Here is a 17,828-nt window from a genome sequence, read left to right as displayed (position 1 = left end):
TCAGTGAACACATGGAAACCTAAATTTAAAGATAACACTGTTAATAAATGTTATACAAAAATAAATTGCCAAGGTATAAATCAAACAAACACATAATAGGATCTGTTGGCCAAAATTTACATTGATAAAAATAAAGGAAAACCTAGCTAAATGGGGATGCAGACATAACCATGTTTATGGACTGATGAGGTGTGCATAATAAAGCGGTTGGTTTCTTGCAAGCTGATGCACAGGCAGTTGCCAGCAAAAGCCCAGCAAGGCTTTTTGTAGATATGTGGATGGGCACAGGAACTGACACAGCTCAAACACTTTTTTAAAAGAATGTAATGGGAGGAATCATTGTGCCTGCTGGGTACCTTGTGGTAGGACCACAGTAATCAAGCAGTATGGTGTTGGGTCCATGGAGTAGGACAGAAGATCCACTGGGGTATTGTTAGTCCAGAGAACAGAAGCAGCTTGTTGGAAGAGGCATCTCGGCTAGAGGTTTGGAGTACTCAGACATTCCTAGCAAGGAAGTAAATCTTATACAAAGACTGATTCATATAAGACATAAAATTTAATGTAAGGCACTAAATTTTTGGGACAATAATAGGAAATCTTTGGGACCTAGGGCTTGGCAAAGAGCCCTTAGACTTCACACCGAAATTAGGAACTTTAAAGGAAAAATTGACAAATTGAGTATCATCAAAATTAAAAATTCTTGCTCTGTTAGGATGAGAAAAATATAAGCCACTAACTGCAAGAAAACAAATATGCATCAGATAAAGGTCTCACATCTAGAAAATAGAAAAAACACCTCAAAACTCCACACTAAAAATAATTAGATGAGAAGTGAGCAGACACAGCACTGAGAGGCTATAGGGATGGCCGATAAGCACATGAGACCCACAGTGAGGGGACAGGCAGAGTAAAAAGAGACACACCACTCTCTGCTGAGTATTCAGCTTCCTACTCTAGTCTTAACTGTTCGGTGGCAGGATGTATGCAGTCACTGGAAAATAGATGAGCAGTGTTTTAGAAAGCTAAGCATGCCCTGGCCACGTGGTCTAACAGTCACATTCCTGGGCATTTATCCCAGAGAAATGAAAACTTAGTTTCATTCAAAAACCTATACATGAATATTCATAGCACCTTTATTTGTAATAGAAAAAGTTGGAAACAACCCGAATGTTTTTATATGGGTGAGTGTTTAAACAGACGTGTATCCACACTCAGCAGTAAAAAGGAACAATTTTCTGACATTTGAAACAGCCTCAGTGGATCTCAAGGGAATTACACCAAGTAAAAAGTGGTTCAAGTGGTAAACTGCTTACCTAGCAAGTGCAAGGCTGAGTTGTAACCCCAGTACCTCCAAATAAAAGGCCAGGTTCAATGGCACATGCCTGTAGTCCCAGCTCCTGTGGAGGCTGAGTTGTAGGATCAGAAATTTGAGGCCAGCCTGACCAAAATAGCAAGATACTGTCTCTGAAAAAGAGGGAAGACCTTAGAAGGTCACATATTTCATGATTCCACTTATGTCACATTCTGAAAATGACACAATATAGAGATGGAAAGCAGTTTGTCTTGCAGTTTCAGAGGTCTGTTGGGTACACACAGGTGCCAGCCTCCTAGATTTGGTGTCTTACTGTAGTATGCCAGATTTATCACTGGGAGAATTGAGTGAAGGGTGTATGGGATCCTCCATATTGTCTTTGCACATTCCTGTGGGTTGCTAATCATTTCAGAATAAATCAGTATATGCTTCTGTACTCACACCTGAGTTGTTGGAAGTATAGTAACAGATGATGTTGATGCAACCACGAACCCAGAGAAACTACTTCATAGTGATGACCAGCCACAGGGCTTATATCACAGCTTTTAATTGTTTACAGCTTTGAAACACACAGAATGAAATGACAGTGGAAGAGACAGCAGATATATCCATAATCGTTCATGGGTTGGCAAACTGTAGCCTGTGAGCCTTTTCTGGCCTACAAGCTAAGCATAGTTTTTACATTTTTAAAAAGTTGGTTAAAATATATATAACAGAGGCTGTATAGGACCAGCAAAGCCTAAACTGTTCATTGTCTTGTCTTTATAGAAAAGTTTGATGGTTTGTTCTATGTTAATCATTACTATAAAGAAATGCTTGAGGCAGGCTGCTATATATACAAAGAGAAGAGGTTTGTTTAACTCCCTGTTTGGGAAGCTAAAAGTCCAAACAGCATCATGCAGTCTTTAGGGAGGGGACCCCTGGGCTACAGTACACCATGGTGTGAGTATGGGTGTATTTGTAGATTGAGTTATGGCGTCTCCACCCTAATTACCTTATGTAATTTCAACATTGTCCAAAGGCCTCTCCTGTAAACATCAAAGTAGGGTTAAGTTTCCATTTCTCTTGATAGTATTCTAACCTGTGTGAGTTCTGGGGCAAGGGTGGGTGAATTATCAAACCATAGCACCTATTTGAGCACAGTCTCAAAAGCTGATGGAACAATCAGTAAATTTGATGTAATAGGCCTAGAGTACATGCTGCTCAAGTGCATGTGGAAACCTCACCAAGCTTCAGCAGATGTCTAACCATTGAGATCACTGGTTCCTTTTCAGACCACACTAGAGACAAGCTAGAAATCAATAATACAATAGAAAAAAATCCTGATCGAAAATTAGATGGTACACTCCTGAGTAACAGGTAGAAGTAGAAATCAGTGTACATCATAAAGTATTTTGAATGACAGTAAAAATGCTGCTTATGAAAATGTGAGATAAAGCCAGAAGCTATTCTTAGAAGGAAACTTACTAAATTACTTGAAAATCAACAATCTAAGAATATAGCTCCTTAAATTAGCAAAAGAACAAATCAGACTGAGAAAGTGGTAGGAAGGAGATAATAAGGAGCAAAAACAAACATACAAGAGAGAAAAATTTGCAGTTGGTTCTCTGCAGGAACTCTGTGCTGGGGGAAGTGCAGGATGACACAGCCACTCGGGAAGACACCAACACCATGGGAGCTTTTTACGAAATTAAGCACACTCTGACCATATGATTCATCAGTTGAACTCCTTGCTATTTCCCAAAATATTGAAACTTTATGTTCACTTACAACTTGTACACAGAGACTTTAGCATTGTATTTATAATTGCCAATTTTAGTCTATTTTTCAGAGGCAAAAAATAAACTTATGAGAAGACACAGAGAAACCTTAAATCTTTAAATGGTGCTTTTTCTTTTCTTTCTCTCTCTGTTGGTTTTTTTTTGAAACAGAGTCTCACTATGTAACCCAAGCTGGCCTGGAACTTGCCATCCTCCTGCCACAGCCTGTATAGTGCTGGTTTTACAGTTGTGTACTACCTTGCCTGTCATCTTAAGTTGCTCTTATTAAGTGACAGAAGACAGTCTGAGGAGGCTGCACAGTGTATGATCCAGTTTTATGATGTTTGAAAAGGAAAAACTATGGAGACATTGAAAAGATCCAGGGTTAGAAGATGACTAGGAGCGACACAGGACTTTGAGAGCATAAGACAACTGTATGATACTGAATGGTGAATACTTGTCATACCTTTGTCCAAACCTACAATAGGTACAACACAGTGAGCCCTTGTGTAAACTGTGGAATTTGCCAGGCAGGCGTTCTACCACTTGAGTCACTCCACCAGCAACTGTGGACTTTGGTTGACATGTCAGTGTAGGTTCACTGACTGCAACATGGATATCCTGGTGGGAATGTTGAAAGTGAGGGAGGCTTTGTATGGGTAAGGCAGGAGATACATGGGAAATCTTTACATAGTCTCTCAATTTTGCTGTGAACTGCTCTAAAAAGCAGTCTTAAAAAAGTGACTTTTTGCAAAGATGAGTAAAATTGGCAAGCCTCTAGGAAAAGTGATAAGGAGGAAGCAGTTTGCCAATAGAGGGAGGGGAAGGACGGCCATCTATGGATGGTGCAGACATGAGAGAGATAACGGGAAGATACTATATCAGAACATTTGGAAATGTAAGTAAAGTGAACAGTCTGTGAAAAACAACACCATGCAGCTGAAATGGGGAGAAACAGACAGCCTCAGTGGTCTTCTGAAATGAACACACTCCCAAGAGAAAAACCTCAAGGCAGAGGTCTTGCCAGAGACCTTTTCCAAACACTGAGGAGCAGCATCTGGGTTACACTGACTCTTCTGAAGACCTGGAAAAGAGAAACTACTTTATAGCTGCTTTACATGAGTCCAGGAAAACCTCAACACCAAGGTCTAGCAAAAACATCATTCGGTCCTGTTTCATGAAAACAAATTCAGGGTTCCAAGCAAATTGAAACCAGTAATATGTAAAAGTGATAGTACATAATAACCAAGTTGGGTTTGTTTTTAGAATGCAAGATTGATTTAATGCCTGAAAACCATGGCAATTCACTTTAGTAATAAAGTAAATGAGAAAAAAAAACATGGTTATATTAATGGATGCCAAAAATACTTTATTAAATTCAGACCTGTTCATGATAAAAACTCAACAGAGCAAGCCTGAAAGAGAATATATTGTTGCTCTTGTAAAGAAATCTGCAAAATGACAACCAATGTCCCTGTGTGGTGGTCACTATTCTAAAGAAGAATAATAATTCTAAAGGGTAACTTTAAAAACTCATGCTGTGCAACAAAAACCTTTGAATTAACTTTACATTGACTTTAGGATAATCTCAATTCATGGGGCATATCTTAAGATGATTGCCAAACTTCTCATAGTGAAGCCTTACTTATGAAGAAGATAAAGCATCTGTCACTTTTCCCTAATTTATCTATTTTATAAGCTGAGTTAAGATATATGATGACACTTAGAGTTGTGCTTGGTCAATGTGAACAAAATAGATAACTGAAGGTGACTGGTTCACTTGTGCTTACCTTGTTGGTGGGTCACTTGGACACTTGCTACATTGATGCCTGTGTGGGTCAGAGTGGCCAGTCAGGTCTGTGAGGGATGCCTGTGGCCTCTGTGGGATACAGGATTCCTTTGCAGCATCAACTGTGGTTTCTTCCCTCCAGGCCAGTGAAAATGTTGGACATCAACGTAGATTTGGCAAGGAAAAGAAAGATTTCATGTTGACCTGTTGAAGTACATATGCCATTTTATTCTGAAATGATACTCATTTAAAATGGGGTTTTTAATAATTAGTATTCATGGTTGTAATAATTGAATGTGGTTTTGGAAACACGAGCTCACTGTATCTGAAGTGATGCCTCAGCTGCTCTCCCTTTCCCTGTTCCTTTACAAGCATCTTCCTAGTGGGCCACAACTCTGCTGTGAGTAAATGGGCATTTCTGTTTGCAGCCCAGAGGTGCTTAGGGCTGGAACACTGTGTTACAGGTCTGTTTGAGAAGCAGGTGGTTGAGTGGATGGTGAACAAGACAGGCTGTCTTTGGGGGCTCCCTCACATTCCCGTAGTGGAATTTGTGCGGCCTCTTTCATCAGTGGTGCTCATGAGGCCTGGTTTGCTATCCAGTGGTGGGCAAGCACCTGTTCTGAAGAACTAGTGCTGCAGTGTTGAAACTCCTTTGGGAATTTCCTGCACACATCTGAATATTTGAGCTGTGTGTGTGTGTTTCCACAGCTGGATTACATCAACTCCAGAGCCGTGCAGCTTGGATCCCTCCTTGTCCGTGGTCTTACCACCCTGGCACTGGTCAACAGTGCATGTGGCTTTCCCTGGACAATGAGTGAGTTCATGCCTTGGAATGTGTTTGATGGCAAGCTTTTTCATCAGAAGTACCTGCAGTCTGAGAAAGGATACTCTGTGGAGGTTCTTTTGGAACAAAATGTGAGTTCAGGGTTTTGTTTTTTTGTTTTTGTTTTTGTTTTTTTGCATATTCATAAACAATTAATAGGTTTGAAGCCAATAGCTCCAGTGCATCTGAAAATTCATTCCTGGGCTGGACATCAGAAAGGTGAGAGGCTGCCTGTTCTAATGGTCACACAAGTTTAGAAAAACAAAAGTGTGCCGCAGAAATCCCAGGCTTCAAAACGTCACACAACTAACATCATGAATATGTTTTACTTTTCCACAGCTGCTCTCCTGACAGGGTTAAGTTGCTCCAAACATCAGAAACATACAACCTATATTATCAGTGTCAGTGTATACATAGCTAACAGGCTCTGTAGGGAGGGTGTATAGAGTGAAGAGCTTGCACTCTCTCAGAGGAGCCTCCCAGACACCAGACTAGCCAGTGAGACACTCACAAATACTCCTGAAGGCTATGTCCTTGGGGACATTGGCTGCTGCTCCAGCTTTCTAGGTACAATTGCTGCATGATTCCTGGAAGATTTCCAAATAAGACCTCATGCCAAACTCATTTGGAATGTTTTATTACCCACAGGGTTGCTGTGGCAGTGTGATCATGAGAGAGCGTGCTGGTCTGTTAGATAAAACGCTCCAGGCTTTCACACCAAAGGGAAAACATTTGGCAGTGTGTTGCCATCACCATTTCTCACCAAAATTCCAGGATGTCAGGACTGTAAGTGTTCAGAGCTTAGGAGTAAACCACATTATGTACAGGCAGCAAAAGCAGAAAAGGAAAACTATTCCTCAGACTTGGGTATTGCTGTAGCAGTGGTGGAAGGAGATGGAGCCTGAAGGCTACAGTAGTAACACCCATCCTGTGTAACTCAAGGTACCTCACGATGGCCTCACAGTAATTTGATGCTGTGTTTCTGGGGGGTTAAGGGAGTGAAAGTCTTCTAATATGCTCTTGTGATCACAGTGAAGGAGAATTGCAGCTATCTTGTCCTGGTGCATTGTGGGTAGTCACATTGGTTGATGTCTTTGGGGATAGAGAACCCTCATGTGTTGTGTCCCATTCCTACCACATTGGACCCTGCTCTGCGTGGTCCCAGCCCTTCATAGAATATGTGGCCAGCTGTTGTTTGCATCTGATCTGTTTGCAGAGATCTTGGCTCACCAGATTCCACAACCTGAAGGCAGTGATCTGTAAGGCCTGTGTGAAGGAGAACCGACGCATTGTGGGCAGATCTCACTGGACCTCTCACCATTCAGGTGGGCAGACCTTCATCTGTCAGACTCTTCACCTTGGGTCCTGGAGCCCACCTGGGGCTCAGGGTAGCCCCCGGCTACTTCCTGTGGTTTACTGGTAAAAGAATTCTAAGAAGAGACTGATGAAATTACAGAAGATTAAAATTGATATTATAGGGCTCTCCTCAGTGGTTTAAAATTTTGTTCCTATTAGGAAAATAATTTTCAGAAAAGATTCACTTGTTAATTGAATAATGAGGAACTCACTCTGGGCACATTTCCATCTTCCCACGACCCCCTGAGGCTGTGTGGGGAGTGTTTGTCTACTTAACAGAACTTCAGGGTTAGTTTTTCCCATAACAAAGACATACTAGAAAATAATTAAAAACGAAATATAAAAAGCCTTTTATTTTGTCACTTGAAGGTGACAGGCATTGCCAGACAATGTACTTTTTCAATATTTTCTTGTGTTTTTATCTCATGGTTTAAACTTGATGGCATTTTGTGTTTGCTTTTCCAGGTGGCACTTACCATGTTTAAAAAAAAAAAATTCTTAGTGACAGGTGGAGATGGGAGGAAGCCAGCTCATGCAAAAATTAGACCTGATCTCAAAAACAAGCCAGGCATGGTAGTGAATGCCTTTGATCCCAGCTATCTGGGAGGCAGAAGTAGGAGAATTATAGTTCAAGGCTAGCCTGGGCCAAAAATGCAAGATCCTACCTGAAAAAATAACTAAAGCAAAAAGGGTTTTGAGGTGTGACCCAACTGGTAGAATGCCTGAGTTCAAACCCCAGTACCACCAAAGCAATAAATAAGTAAATAATTTTTAAACAGCAGCCAGAACCTTCTGCTATGGACAGGCTGTATGCACTTCACCATGTTCCTCTGCAGCTGTTTCCATTTTTCATTATTCATACTGCTTTTATGTGCATTGTTGCCTTAGAATAGGATATATTACAGCTTATTGAATTGTAGATCAAACTGTAATAGAATTGTAGATAAATGTTGCTGGCTTGTTTCCTAAAATCCTTTCCATTACCCATACCTTCACCAGCCACGATTAGAGTCGTTTTTAGGCAGTACCTTGACAACATTCAAAAGTGGTCCTTTTTTTTTTTCTTTTAAACTTAATTGATAGAAGAAAAAATATATCTCTTTGATTGCATGCTTCTTAATTATCCTGGAGTTGGACATCTTTCTACCACCTTTTTGTTAGCGAGATTTTAAAAGTATTTTTTTGGTGTCTTCCTTTGGTATCTATAATGTAACCATAACAGTCCTTTATTTTTCTTGATGTAACGAGAGAACTCACCCCAAACTTCTACCAGCCAGACTGTCTTCAGGAGTCCTGCTTGAAATCAGCCTTGCAGTTTCCATCCTTAGAGCAGCAAGGCTCCTCAGGGTACCCAGTCCTACCAGGCTTTGTCCATGGACCATTACAAGAGAGCATCTGAGGTGTGGAGCCACTCCTAATCTGGAAGAGGAAGGCATCTTTTCCCCACTTGCCATTGTGTTTTTCTTCTAATTTTCTCCTACCAGCTGCAAGTAGATAGAATTTGAGACCCAAAACAAAAGTTTATTCATTGCAAAGCACATGTCTTGTACTGCATTCTCCTTACGTTTCCTGTTTCGGTAAGTTGTTGGCAACCTGGGACTTAGTGTCTGCTCTCTGTGTAGGTGCCTAGTTCAGATTGTTAGAGAGCAGGACAAGTGGCAGGTATCTTGCCCACTACTGCATGGGGCGGTTTTGAAGTGGATGTCATCACTGGAACTTGCCTGCCAAGACTCCTTTCTGGTCACGCTGTCCACGTGTATCCTGCAATGAAAAAGTCAGCTCCACAAGTGCTGACTGCTGGTGCCTGCTCACACAGACTGCACAGCAATGCTGCTGCAAAGCTGACTTCCCTGTGAGTTTGCATCTAGAACTGACAGCTGTGAAGTGGCAGCTATTCAGATCATGAGATCAGGTATAGCTCCATGTACTGGACTGTGGAGACATCCAGAGCTGGAGATGCATCATCCCTGTGCATCTTACACTAGGCACTGAGCAAACAAGGGGCTCAGTGGTGAGGGTGGCACTAAACAGCATCACAGAGGAGCTGAGTTCTTAGCCACAGCAGAGAAGTCTAGTGGTGGGGAGAAGACCAGAGTTAGACTTGTGTAAATCACCACAGTGGGAAGAAAACCAGGGAAGAAGATATGGGAGGCTGATCAGTGCTAAGCTCAAGAATAGAGGTTTGTATCTCTCACAGGGTGAGCTTTTGGAGACTTTTGAAATGATGCTCAGAAATGTGCTCTTAGTGTGGTGGCTACACCAGCAGTGAGACGACAGCTCCAGGCCATCCTGAGCCCCAGATGAGGGTTGACCCTGGGAGAAGTGCTGGGTAGAGCCTCTTAGCACGTCACAAAAGCTGTGGGTCAGTCTTCCCCCCTTACTGGTGATTGAAATACTAGAACCTGGGGTGTGGACATGTTGAGTATGTCCTTGTCCCTTGTGTCCACTGTGGCTCCAAACAGAAGAACTGGCTCTCTGAAGGAATTACACCACACATGCTGTTACACAATGGGGAACATTAGTTGAAGGCTACAGGGCCCAGCAGACACTTCCCTGGTATCTCTGGTTGGTGTCTTGGTCCTCTTTGTGGAGCACTGTAAAATACCAAGACATTTTAAAAAGTACAAGTAATACTTATTCAGGCCTTCTAGTGGAAACAGATGGTGCAAGGTATCAGGGTTTAGAAATTTCTGGAAACTTTAAAGTACAGAAGTTTGTATTAATGAGTTGTGGGGAACCAGGAAGAGCTTACCAAGTTCCAGAATGTGCTCCAGGGAACAGCATCCATGTGAATGAGTTGGCTGAGGGAACCAGAGGTGAGCCCATCTCTATTCTGGGGGACCTGGCTTCTGGACCCATTGTCCCTGGGTACAGAGTCTGGGTCGACTCCATTTTGAAGTCATATTATGGCGTGTCCCTGTCTGGCTGCTGATTCTCAGACCACTCATCATAGGTCAGAGTCTCCCATTTGGCTTCAAGTACAGATTGGCCGTTCCCTCTCCTGAGCCAAACTCAGCTACAACCCTTGCTCTGCATGTCTGAGAGAACCCCTGGCCCTTGTGAGCACAAACCAAAGGTTTGGAGATTGCTGGCCTGGTGCTGCCCAATACACTGTTAAATTTTGGATATGGTGAGTAATATCATGCTGACTCTTGACTGTGTTCCCACAGGGAGATGGGGGAGACAGGGCTCCAGCTCCTACAGGACAAGTAACACATACAGCCATTCTGGGCAAGGACAGTCATGGAGAGACCAGGGTCCAGGTAAGAGGTCACCATACCACTACCCATCTCTGATAGCCATGTTTACTGGGAAAATTGTATCTTTACAGTTGAGGAAACATAAATGTGCTGGTATATCTACTTCCTTATTCAGTGAAATAGAGACCGGTTATTTCCCTGCTTGCTGCTTGTCTGTCTGCACCTAGCTACTTTATCTTCTATCAGTTCCTCTGTTCAAGACCCAGTTTTTGTGATTTATTCAATGAAAATCTATAAAGGTTGCATGTAGAATGTTCATCTTCTGATGAAAAAAGCATAAGTAGGAGTGTTCTGGTATATTCCATGTCATGGGTCATATCTGCAATGTAGAAAAAAAATCTCACCCTGGGCTTCCTACACATGTGATGCATATGTCTGTTTTAACACCCATATTGTGCTGAATTGAATGCATAGTAATTTGCATTTAAAGACATAGAGAACCTCTCATCAGTATTTAAATTCAAATTCCTTATAGTTTTGAGAGCCAAACTAGGTAGACTTTGAGATTACCTAAATTTTTAGCCTTTCATACAAACACTTTTAATTCAATGTGTGATCATTTTTACTTTTGCGATCTCTAAAAATGTGTGGAGACTTCACACATTGCTCAGATTACTGTCCACAGCAACTCTTCAACATTAACCCAGTTGGCACTTTGGACACCACCTCTGAAAGCAGGTGATACAGGCCATCACTGTGAAGCTGCAGAGAAAGGGCATGCACCAGGCTGTGGACAGCATGATCATCCAGTGCCAAGTCATGTCCTTTTGTCCTCTTGAGTCTACAGGTTTAGCAGACATCAGATCCTACTGAGTAGTCAGTATATTCCAGAGTTTCTGATGAGTGTCTTTATATATGCCCTCCCTACACCACCACCCACCCCAGGAGGGGGAGAAAAGCTCAATCAGTGTAGATTTATGTTGGCTTTGGAGTTTCCGTGAGTTAGGTGAACCTACCACATCCTGCCACTGCCTGTCCTCTGGATTTCTGCTGACCTAGTTTGACCTGTTTTGCCATAGGCCTTCCCCTAAAGAGCTCTAGCACAGTGAGCTCAGGAGGCTCCCACCCCTTCTCACCAGTCTAGTGACCTGTACACCTGCTCATGTAGTGTAACTTTCTTGTGCTCCAGTATAGTATCTTTGGGATTGTTTTTGATTAATTGGTTGGTTTGTTTTTTGGAGACAGGGTCTTACTATGTAGCCTAGGCTAACCTTGACCTCGTGATCCTCTTGCCTCAGTCTTCCAAGTGCCGAGATTATGGGTATGCTCCAAGCCTGGATGAGATTGTTTTTTAATTTGGGAGATGCTGCAGTTCATTGGACTAACAAACCAGAGGCTTTGTGACTTGCCAAGAACAGCATGGCATGATCCTAAGCAGATAGGTGGTCCTGAGTGTTCTGCAGAGAGTACAATACTGCCCTGGGGTTCTACAGCTGCTTGGTAAGGGTCAGCACAGTGCCCACTTGTGAGATCCAGCTGTCTGCAGGGATGAACAGGTGTAGGCTGCTCGGAGGGTACAGTACTCTTGCTTCTCTGTTTTTAACATTTTTGGGCCCTTCAGGTGAATCAGAGTGATGCCAAGAGAAAAGCAGGCCCAATAGGTGGAAGCACCCTCCTGGCTCCTGTTCTAATTGATGGTCTCCCTGAGGAGGTGATGTTTAAGCAAAATCTGGGGAGTACGGGAGAAGCAGCTGGAGGTACAAAAGGAAGGCAACAAGGCAGAGGAAATGGCCAGTGGAGTGGCAGGAAGCTGCATACCTAGCAGGAGATGAGAGTTCACCTGATGCTTACCCAGATGGAGAAGAGAACTGACCTGATGCTCACCCAGCTGGAGGAAAGAGCTGACCCTGATGTTCACTCAGGTGGAGAAGAGAACTGACCTGACACTCACCCAGCTGGAGGAGTGACCTAATGCTCACCCAGGTGCAGGAGAAGGAGGTCTGCTCTGAAGTTACCAAGTCTGCACAAAAGGATGTCATCTCAGATGACTCTCCTAGCTCTTCAGCCTCTTGGCCAGGCAGCTAGCTCTATAGCTGTGAGATTCTTTGGTACTTTCTTTGCATGGGGAGGTGAACCATAGTAAATTTCTTACTTTAGCAAGTAAGGAAGTTGGGCCAGTGCTGCTCTCATTTGTGCCTGTTCATTGTGGACCTGCAGTTTGTGGGACACCGAGTGTTGCAGCTTCCTTGCCTCTCCTGCCTTTTCCAGACATAGCAACCACAGGGCTGGAGCCCTCCTCCTGGAGACAGGTAGCCCTTGTCTCCAGCCCTATGCCCAGAACCCACCTAAGGTCACAGCTATTTCCCAAACTGTGCCAGAGTGCTTCTAGTATTTTCCTAATTATTTTTCCAAGTGCTGGGATTACCGACATGTTTTAAAGGGGCCTTTTATCAATTATACCTTACTTACAGCTCTTTTTTTAAAAAATTAAATAAAGCAAGAAAGCACATAGAAGCCTAACTATACCCTTGAACCCCATGAAAAACTGTCTATGTCAACACAGGTCCTACCTAGGCATGGCTGTCAGGCGGCCTGCCCAGGAACAGTGTCAGAAGCATTGGTTGATTCTCTTCCTTAGTGCAGTGGCAGAGATTGTAAGGACATGTTTAAAATTAGGTGAGATAAGCCCTCCTTCTTGAATTGGTAGGAAACAGAGTTGGCTTCTTCATATTCTATTAGCAGAGAATATTGATAGTGTTCGGAAATTTTTCCTGACAGAGATGAGAATGATGGAGTGACTGACTCTCCCTAGGGCAGAAAGCAAATACTCACCCTCAGCCCAGGTTCCTGTCAGAGAGGAACCTGCATCACTCAGCACCTGCATCCACACTCCTGTTGGTCAGTCTCAGCTCCAGTCCCCATTGGTCCTGCCAGGAGCCCAGGGCCTTCAAGGTTTTCATGTGTCCACCTGTGTGTGACTGTCCTCATGGCCAGTGATGTCAGGCTGAGAGGTTTAGCTGGAGAGTCAGGAGCATGCAAGGTTGTGTGACAAGACTGTGGGCTGGTGAGAGGACGGTGGTGGCCTCCTGCTGTGCCCTGAACCTGAGAGGGAGGCAGTCATGCAGCAGGTGGGTCAGGAGAAGACAGCTCTGGGACTAGGGCTGCAGAGGTTGAGAAGTTAGAAGACTGGTCCTCAGTCAGGTTCCATAAAGAATGGTTTCTTGGACATTCCTGTCCAAGCAGCAGGCATCTTCAAGAGTGCTTTTCCTGCTCCTTTCTGTTTGTATAGCATTCTATGCCACTGAAGGGAACTGGAAGCACTTTGAAGGACCCAGAATGGTGTCAGCAGCCCTGATGTGTGGAGGACATGTTCTTCTCTCTCCTTGGAATCATTCCTCCTTCAGGACTCAGTCCTCCCTGAGCTGTAGTCTCTGTGTCCCCAGCACCATGCACACTCCCACTTTCCAACCCCTCGTCTGCGTTCTGGGCTTCAGTCCTGTTACCCAGCATCAGTGCTCCTCACAGGAACCTTGACACTCACTGAGTGAAGACTGAGTAGCTGTGGGTTTTCTGATACGTGTGTCTGCATTGCTTTACTTTTGCATGCATATTCCTTTGGGTGTTGGGTGATTCCTGAGCTGGTCCACAAGGCCATGGTAGGGACCAAAGTCTTAGATCTTGTTGGACTCAGTGGGTGAGGCCAACCTTTCCATCATGTGCCCCAATGTTTAACTTACAAATCCAGTACATACAGCACTAATTACCAGGTAGTACACACTTCTGACCTACATTTCTTTAGAACTCCATTTACTTTTATAAATAAAAAGCCAGATAACCAGAAACAATGTGCAGTCAATTTTTCCTGACCCAGAAAGGAGCAATGATGACCAAGTTTGTAGGTAGCATCATAGACATGCAGGTACTGGGGGCGCACAGAGCCCTGGCAGTTAGTCCTGTCTTGTGAATGAATGTGCAGCCACTACACATCTGCTTATCTCACCACATTACTTCTGAGTGGAAGTGGGTGCATGACATGAGCCCCAGGAGTGGGCTTCTGTCTCACATCCCACACAGCCATGCTAAACTGCAGGACTGTAAAGGGCATTCGTCTGGCTGACTGTGAAGCCAGAGAAGCACACTTTCCTCTGCTCATGCAGTTACTTGGAGGCAAAAAAACTGCACTGGTCTCAATAGTTAAGAGCCTTAAAACAATTGTACCCTGGTTTGAGACATCGGTCTTTGGAGGAGATCCCTACTTTATTGGGGTAAGTCATAGTAGGAGCACAAAAAGCACAGAGCTGTCCCTTGTGAGGGTCAGGATCGGGAAGGTTCAAGGGCCCAAGTCAAAAAGCTGACCCTAGTGGGCAAGGGCTGGGTTGAAGGGTTAGGAACAAGCCTAGGAAGGGCTCCTGCAAGGCAGTGTGTAAACAAGGACAGTGCATTTCATCAGTACCTTCCTTGCATGGTGCATACCTGATGTTAGGTGTGCTGTGTGAAGATCTGTTACACACAGTAAGGCTTTCACTAGTCTCTGTGATGTGGTTGCTGTTACAAGCAGTCAAGAGGAGGGAGATGTTTTCAGATCAGGCAGTTGACTTTCATGGTGAAGTACTGCTATTGCATTCTAGACCACTGTATTTTTTGTTGGGTTTTCCTACCTTGAACTATTTTTGTATTTCTTGGAGATGTTGAAGCAGTCCCAGTAGAAAGTTGTCACTATTTTCAGGACAGAAGCAACAGACAAAATTTTTTGTATTGGAAGAAAATTCAGAATAGAAGTATTCCACTACTGCCATTGTTAGCAAGTTTCCAGAGCCTAGACCTGGCTTGACAAGTGTGAGGCAGGGGGGTAACTGAGACTCCAGCATCACTGCAGGGAAGGCTGCCTATGGGTGCACCCCAGAGATTGTAAACATCAAAGGGAGGGTTCTCAGCCTCCCTGTGAACATAACCCTTCTTTGCTGCAGCTCAGCCCACCTGGTGAGGAATGAAGTGTTAAATTCCACAGTAGAGAGCTGTAAATATGCCATTGTCCCTTCTCATGGTAATTCTGATGGAGGGAGCTTCCTCAAATCACAAGGGTGGGGTAGAAATAATAAGGCTGATGGGAATCATGCCTCACACCTTAGGTGTCATCAGGAGGGCACCTTAAGGCTTCCTTATGCCAGAAGAAAGCCAAGAGCCAGAAAGATTGTAGGATAGTGTTACTTTTTTTTCTTTTTAGCATACTGGAGTTGAGCTCAGGCTTCCTTCGCTTGCTAGGCAGGTGCTCTACCACTTGAGCCACAACCCATAGCCCCTTTTCTTGTGCTATTTATTTTTGAGGTAGGGTCTCACTTTTTGTGCCCAGGCAAGCCTAGACTACAGTCCTCCTATTTGTGCTTCCCCATGTAGCTGGGGTATTGGTTGAGATGGGGTCTCAGGAACTTTTTCACCTGGGCTGACATCGAACCACAATCCTCTTGATGTCCACTTCCCAAGTAGTTAGGATTACAGGCTTAAGCTACTTTTAAGATGTGAAAACTATCAACTTTTTACTAAGCAAGTAGTTCTGCTTGTAGTCTTTTCCCAACATCCCGTCAAGAAGGCAGGAAGTGGCCAACTGCACCATTGGAGGTTAGGGAAAGGCCTGGGCTCACCCTGGAAAAACCACATGTGGCTTTTTCTGTGCTTGGCAGAAAGTCCCCTCTGAGCCATCTGTATATAAATTTCCATTTCCAAAGTCATTAGCAGTAATAAATGTCTGGATAATATGCAGATGGTTGGAACTGGTGTTAAGAGATACGATTTTGACAGTTTCCTTCCACTAATGGCACTACCTCCTAATTAATTGCTTCCATTTTAATGGAGTAATTATAGAACAAAATTTTAATGACAGGTGGCCACAACTGAAAAGAGAATAAAGTTCTGTCTTCCAAATACAACTCAGCATGCTGTTTTTATGCATACTTAGAAATGTGTGGGATTTTTTTTGAGTATTCAGAGAGATTTAATTCTTTCTTTGATTTTTGTGTCTATTTGGTTCAGGAAACAGACAATATGAACATGACCAATGGAGAAGGTACTAGGCATCTTCCAGGTAAGATTTTCAAACCTGCATCACTGGAAGAATGAGTAGACACTGTCCTCATAGCTGAGTCTTCCACACCAAGTGCCAAGAGGTTATAGGGTCTGTCTGCATGTTGCACCCTCCTCACTGGGATCATAAACTTGGTGCAAGAGACATTTGCTTCCTCCAGAGACGGTTCAGAGAAAGGAGGACCAGCTCCTGGATTCTCCTGACGTGCCCTTCGGAGCAGAGCCTTCAGAGGGATGCCACCCAGCTGCCTCTGACCAGGGCCAGACCGCACTTGTGAAAGAAATTAAAAATACCCCTTACCACAGCTTCTGTCTCAAATCCTGTAGAAAAGCTTCTCGGCTTATTTTCATAGGTTGTGCCCAATGCCTTGGCCCAAAATAATCATTGCTGGCGTTGCATGTATCATCTCAGTCTCTACATCCAATGTATGAAGCAGTTGTTTTCTCTTTTGAATAAATTGGAATCTTAACTATATCTAGCCTTTTTGGAAAAAAAAAAGATTAATACTAGATTATGATGTTCTCTAAAGTCATTAAGTAGTCTTTGAAAACAAAACGTTCTAGTATTTCAGAAATGTTTTCTCATTAGAAATTCTAATCAGGGCAGTGCACTGTGACCTATGCCTATAATCTTAGCTACTTGGGACGTAGAGATGGGGAGGATCATGGTTCAAGGCTCCCCAGGCATAAAATTCACAAGACCTCATCTCAGTCAGTGGCTGAACACAGAGGTGTACATCTCTCATCCCCAGCTACTTGGGGAAGCACAAATAGGATCAGCATAAAGTAAGATCCTACCTCAAAAATAATGAAATAAAAAAGGGCTGGGAGTATGGTTCAAGTGGTACAGCACCTGCCTACCAAATCTACCTACCAGTTGTGAGGCCCTGAGTTCAACCCCCAGTACTGCCAAAAAAAAGAAGGTCTAATCAAAACTCGAATCTCCAGCTAGTCTTCTCTTGGTCCCCAGAATTGTTTGAGCAGAAAAAGAAGTAATAACTCAGTTCTGACCTTCCTTGTAAAAGACTTGGTTCTACCTGGAGGTGAGACGTGGTATGTGAAACTTGGGTCTGTTTGTCATGTCACCCTTTTCATTTCATCTTGCCAGGCCCCACTCAAATTTTTCACACAGTGTATGTAACGACTGGCCTGGTTCTCAGTGCAATCAGAAAGGAAGCCTGCATGAACATGTTGCACGAAAGATGAAGTGAATCTGCCAATGAGCTAATTTAGGGTGCTGCCAATGAGTGGGAAGTTCGTTGCTCTTTATCTGTGAGCATTGACGAGTTTTTGTGTTTAAAAAGCATTTTAAATGAATCCAAGTTCAGAAAAATCCTACTCATGGAAGAATTTTCAGATAACTCCAGAGGTGGAGCTTTTAATCACATCATACTGCATTATATCTCTGAGTATTGGTACTCAAATGCATGCTGGGTTAGTCTCAGAAGCAAGACCAAGGTCTTCCTTGACCTTTGTCTCAAGCTCACCGCCAGCCCCAGCCCCAGTCCCC

General features: G+C 43.5%; 1 protein-coding gene across 8 annotated transcripts in view; it reads left to right on the top strand.

The window, feature by feature from the left end:
• Fam120b (family with sequence similarity 120 member B) overlaps nt 1-16,793 on the top strand; it is a 64,494-nt gene extending 47,701 nt beyond the window's left edge. For 6 of the 8 annotated variants that reach the window (XM_074069912.1, XM_074069878.1, XM_074069900.1 and 3 more), the window contains 4 exons: nt 5,570-5,776; nt 6,901-7,009; nt 10,211-10,303; nt 16,268-16,793. In XM_074069912.1, coding sequence (XP_073926013.1) covers nt 5,570-5,776; nt 6,901-7,009; nt 10,211-10,303; nt 16,268-16,308 — 450 coding nt within the window. In that variant the 3' untranslated portion in view covers nt 16,309-16,793. Of the gene's footprint in view, nt 1-5,569; nt 5,777-6,900; nt 7,010-10,210; nt 10,304-11,861; nt 16,239-16,267 lie in introns of those variants that run through there. The other 2 variants (XM_074069885.1, XM_074069892.1) reach the window with 2 other exon arrangements.
• The last annotated feature ends 1,035 nt before the right edge of the window (nt 16,794-17,828 follow it).

Source organism: Castor canadensis, chromosome 1, assembly GCF_047511655.1.
Source record: "Castor canadensis chromosome 1, mCasCan1.hap1v2, whole genome shotgun sequence".
NCBI classification, from domain to species: Eukaryota; Metazoa; Chordata; class Mammalia; order Rodentia; family Castoridae; genus Castor; species Castor canadensis.
The sequence above is the reverse complement of the archived record's forward strand: the minus strand, read 5'-3'. Positions and strand labels throughout refer to the sequence as shown.